We start from the raw sequence: 5,320 nt of genomic DNA, 5'->3' as shown, positions 1-5,320 counted from the left end.
TTTGAAATGGGTTTGGAGTTGGCATTGGCAGGCAGGCGCTTCTAAGCTGGAAATGGTTGGGCATCATATGGGAGATGGTGCTGGTTGTACTTTGCTTTATGATATACTTACGACGTGACGACATGACCTGGATGGATAAATTGGATGGGAAAAGCTGGCTAGGATGTATAATGGTGTATATGCGCCAGAGCTTGAGTAGATAGAATGAATGATTCCTACATTGTCATGTTCTGCACAGAGTCGATGTCATCTTCATAAAGTGGTATTCAAGCTTTTCTACCTCGCTTTCTCCTTCTGGATTCCAGCATTCTTCTCAGCCGCAACCTCAGCTGTCTCGCCATTCGCAAGTGGCACAACCTCGCCCTCCTGAATACTGACCTGCGGACCGGTGAATGTCTTGTGTGCTCCGCCGAACCAAGTAACCAGTGCAATCAGCCCAATCACTCCAAATGCCGCACTGCAATAGTTCATATTGTTGCCATCCACTGGACCAACTTGCGGAAAGTTGAAATCAACCCAAGCAAAGGCGAGAAACAGCAGCCCAGCACCGTTCAACCAAGGTCCCATTCTGCCTAAGCTGTACGCCGATCCAGCGATCTCCTTGTGCTGTCCGCTCATCCTCGACCACAACCTCGCGAGCAGCGGCATACCATAGCTGAGGTAGAATCCAAAAGTAGCAATGCTGATAACCGTGCTGAATCCCTCATAACTCGCAAAGTAGATGCTGTTCAGCGCCATCTGCACAACCATGCAAAGAATGATACTGTAAACCGGCACAGACCTCCTCTTGTCAACGCTGCTGAAAAGCCCAGAAAACGGAAGCCCATGATCCCGAGCAAATGCATACAAACTGCGACTGCCCTCAGCCATCAAACTGTTCGCACAAACCAACACAATAACGGCAATGAGCGCAGCAAGGAACGTCGCAGCTCCAACATTCCCCGTACTGTCCGCAAAGATCTGGATAAGCGGCACACCAGTCGCAGTACCCGCCACACTCTCCAAGTCCGAGACACAGAAGAAGGCCGACACCAGAAAACAGAACCCCGTCACAGCACCGAGGTACACGCTCATGACAATCGCCCTCGGCGCCTCAACACTCGGATTCAACATCTCTTCCGTCATATGCGTCGGCGCATCATAACAACACATCCCGAAGAAACTCTGGAGCAGTCCGATCATGACCGCCATCCCCGGCGACGCAAAACCAGTATCATTCTGAAAGTCCGTAAAGACGAAACTGGCGCTCTGCTTATTGTCGTTCATAGCTAGGATAGTAACACACACAACCACGAAACTCCCCACATTCCACACCAATATCCCCGTGCTAAGCTTATCGAAGAACCTTGAAACCGTCAAATTACTCACCGCCGCAAGCACCGCAATGAGATACGTCAGGAGAACCGTATGCCACCGCTCAATAACATACCCCGGCCTATTCAGCTGTGCCATACCCAGCACAAAATTCGCCGCAATAAAATTATTCACCGCGCCCATCGCCACAATCCCCGTGATCATGAACCACCCCGTCATATAGCTCATTCCGCGCGCGATCCCCCGCGGCGCAAGGATCGCAACCCAGCTGTATTGGCCGCCTGCGACGGGGTAAGCAGAGCACATCTCGGCGAAGGAGTATGCGATTGTGAGTGTGAACAGGCAGATTGCGAGCCAGGACCAGATCATGACTGGGGGGCCGCCGGATGTTATGCCGACGGTGAGCACGCCGCCGAGGGCGGTCCAGCAGGTTACTATGCTGAAGGAGAAGCCGATCATGCCGAGGAGGGAGAAGGTGCGGGTGAGTTCTTGGGTGTAGCCTAGGTTTGCGAGGCGGACTTCGGAGGGGAGGGTGGGGTCCATTGCTTGCGTGGTGGGAATGGAGTTCTTGCCTGAGATGGCGGATGAAGCTCTTCTGGCGGCTTCCATGCTGTCGGTGCGATGTCAGAGCTTCTGTGTGGTCAAGTCAGCGAGCAAGCAAGCGTCCCTCTGTATGTACTGGTGATTTGGCGGACACCTTCCAGAGGTCGCGAGCGCTAAGGGTTAAGGAGATGAAGAGCGGGCATGCGAAGTTGAGAAGAACATATTGAAGTCGACTGAAAGCTTGAATACCACATGGTGTGGTCAAGCCTCTTATCGCTATTCCTAGTAGCGAATTTCATGCGACAGTTCGCCGAGCTCATGCCAAAGATCGTGGGAGCATGTATCGGACACCAGGAAACGGATGTGTCGATCGATAGGATTCCTTATCTTTGCTTGACTTCCGTAATGACCAAAGATCTGACCTGAAGTGGAGCCGGTTTGAGCAATACAGCTAGCGCCTTCTCCTTCTGGCATAGTGCGCTTCCTCCAGACACGGCCATAGCAGGAACAGAGGTGATAGCAACGTATAGCCATGGACAGAATAGCAGCAACTTCACCGCGGAAGCTTTAGAGCAGTCACATCAATGAAGTGTCTAACATATTGATGATCCGCTCGAGAAATGCTAGACAAGCTTCCCAGAATCGACACGCGCGAAATGCTTGTATTCGGAGACCCCTGGCAAGACCCGGCTGCGATAGGAGATTTCCGCCACAATCTACCCAGTCATGCATGACTTGTTGGAGCCAGCCGCTTATGACCGCTCTGCAAATGGCATACATCAACTGAGAAAGTACGGGACGACTGAACTCAGGGACGTAGGAAGGTATGCAGCTACTGGTGACGGTAAAACATATCCACTCAAATACACCTCCTGCCATCTGCAGGCGGAGCAACCACGACCCAGATCTTCGCATCGCGTGACTATAGCTTTTCGGCAGACGTGATTTGCTCACCGAAAGAGACCCGTGTGTATGGAAGGAAGGTGTGGTTTGAGCCCTGAAGAAGGTGCGACGCTGTTATCGGAATGAGGCAGGTACGGCACTGGCGAAAGGAGATATGGACGTCAAAGAAGCACGATCCAGAAGGAATCCACGACCCGGAAGGAACCCACGATCTAGATCTTAGCCACACGCAGATACGACCTTGCCAAGTACTCCAGAAGGCGCAAGAGCATCAACAGAAGCTCATGCCATTGCCTGCTCCGGCAACGCACCTATGTTCCGAACAACTGAGTCCTCGAAGCTAACCTCTCAAACACAAGGCGGCTCAGCCCCAAGCATCCTCCACATATCCGCCGCCCGCAAAGTCTCATCCTTCGTCCTTCGCAAGAACTGCATACACCTTCCACCCCCCTCGACATGAATCAGGTGCTTATGCTAGTATCCGTTAGCATTGCCGAACTCCCACTCGAGCGTCGAGCTGTCTCACCAATCCCACCGTCATATCAATACTCTGCTCAATGATACCCGGCTTATACAGCATCATGTTCCGCCCCGTGATCCGCCGCACAATGTTCCTCGCCGCAACGAGTCCCTGCAACCCCGCAGCACGACCCATCTTCTTGACGCCTGTGTCGGCTATATCACCCACCGCGAAGATATTAGGCGTACTTGCATCGTCGGCTTGCAGGTAACTGTTCACGCTGATCATGCCAGTAGGCGTGATGATCTCACTGGGAAGACCAGGCAGTGGGTTGGAGGCAGGTGCTGAACCTGTGCACATGATCTGCATGTTGTCAGTGATCATAATCAGTAAGTCCCACGATCCTCTCCCTGAAAGACTAACCACAGCTTCAGCCGCGAGATCTTCGCCCGTACTCAACTTCACGTGTCCGCACGTCGCGTCAACACTCTTCACCCTCTCGTTCAGAATCACCTTGACACCACCCTCGGACAGCGCCCTCATACACGCCACATGCAGCCTCACCCCATACCCGTGCGCCAGATGACCCCTCGAGTGTATCAGCGTGATTTCCTTCCCCACGTACTCCGATACCACATCAAGCGCAACTTCGATGCCCACCGGTCCGCCACCAATCACAATTACACTCCTCGCCTCCTTGATCTGGGTCTGCAGACGCGCGAAGTACTCGAGGCCTTGGTCTCTCTGCAGGCTGTTGATACCAGCGGGATAACGACCTGGCAGTCCAGTTGCGAGAACGAGGTACTCATATGCCAGAACCGCTCCGTCCTCAAGGTGGATATGCTGGAGTTCGGTGTCGACGCGTGACGCTTTCCTTCGACGAAATAAGTACGAGCCGTCGGGTGCATATCGGGGCCTGATTGGATATGGGATATATGTCAGCTGTTCGATTGCTTTGCGGCTCATCACCGAAGCCCGGGGGAATAGCCAGGTGTGATTGAAGAACTCATTTATCTCGGTGAGAACGACACGCCAGCCTGGGGGGAGGGTTTGGGAGAGGTGTTCGGCGCAGGTGTAGCCGGCGTAGGAGGCGCCGATGACGATGATGTCTTTGGGGGTGGCGTGAGGGGTGTAGGTGTGGAAATGGATGAGGTTTTGGAGGCGGTCGAGGAGGCGTTGTGTGAGGAGGGAAAAGATGGTGCGTGTGAGGTTGATGGTTAGGAGGATTTTGGACAGCATGGTTGATTGTTGTGGACGGTGGTGTGATGTGACGGAGGACGAGATAGATGGTGGGCAGTATTGTTGGATAGGTATGAGTTGGTCGACTGACTGTGTCCGGGAGCCGTGGAGCGTCCGGGGGCCAACAGGGAGGCGAGTGGACGCTAAGCCTGTTCGGGACGGAGCTTCACTGTGTCCTCACCGCGTAGAGTATCCTGAGAAGGCCAGCTTTTCGGTCCATCCTTTGACGTGTTAGTAGACATAGCTGACGGTCATAGACTGTGTGCATAGGGATAGGAAGGTCTCATAGATGATATGATTAGCTGTGTTGGACCCCGTCGCCCCGAGGGCAGAGAGCCCGTGATAAACCATGGGCAAGAAGTGCTGATAACCTCGAGGCGATATCTTGAGTCATATCTCCAGGCGTCTCATTCGATATAGCGTCGTATTTCCCTGTGACAGAGGTGAATCTAGCCCTTGCCTAACAAGAATCAGTAGCTAAACCGCCTTATCCACGAGACACATAACAACAACGTTGATCAGCTAGCGGCCTAGAATGGCTGGAAACTGATGGCCTGGAGGTTGTTAGCGCTGTCGGTAAGTCCTGCTTTTCAGATGCCCTTCAAGTATATGCTGAAACCTCCACTTGCCAGTTGCACTGTATCACTGTCACTGCGGCAACCACTTCATTCGACAGCCAACCGAAGATGAGCGCCATGTGGGCTGACCATAGTCTCTTCTAACGCTGCCCGAAGCACGCTGTCTCGCGCTTCTCGTGGAGTTTGCGCCCGATTCTCCTTGTCGAGACCATATTCCTCGTCAATGTCAAAGACAGATCTGCCTTGCAGCTTCGATGGTGTGGTTGTGTCACGAGCTTCTGAC

General features: G+C 53.3%; 2 protein-coding genes across 2 annotated transcripts; both read right to left on the bottom strand.

The window, feature by feature from the left end:
• Nucleotides 1-276: 276 nt before the first annotated feature.
• Nucleotides 277-1,923, bottom strand: PMZ80_005973 (uncharacterized protein; the record flags this gene model as incomplete). The annotated part of the gene is made up of 1 exon (XM_064874389.1): nt 277-1,923. The coding sequence occupies one exon, from the start codon at nt 1,921-1,923 to the stop codon at nt 277-279; it is 1,647 nt and encodes a 548-aa protein (XP_064730111.1).
• Nucleotides 1,924-3,108: 1,185 nt separating this feature from the next.
• PMZ80_005972 (uncharacterized protein) lies at nt 3,109-4,459 on the bottom strand (the record flags this gene model as incomplete). Its single annotated transcript, XM_064874388.1, has 2 exons — nt 3,109-3,234; nt 3,287-4,459. The coding sequence occupies 2 exons, from the start codon at nt 4,457-4,459 to the stop codon at nt 3,109-3,111; spliced, it is 1,299 nt and encodes a 432-aa protein (XP_064730110.1).
• Between the last annotated feature and the right edge of the window lie 861 nt (nt 4,460-5,320).

Source organism: Knufia obscura (genome assembly GCF_036327395.1).
Source record: "Knufia obscura strain CCFEE 5817 isolate CBS 148926 chromosome Unknown scaffold_6, whole genome shotgun sequence".
Classification (NCBI taxonomy): domain Eukaryota; kingdom Fungi; phylum Ascomycota; class Eurotiomycetes; order Chaetothyriales; family Trichomeriaceae; genus Knufia; species Knufia obscura.
The sequence above is the reverse complement of the archived record's forward strand: the minus strand, read 5'-3'. Positions and strand labels throughout refer to the sequence as shown.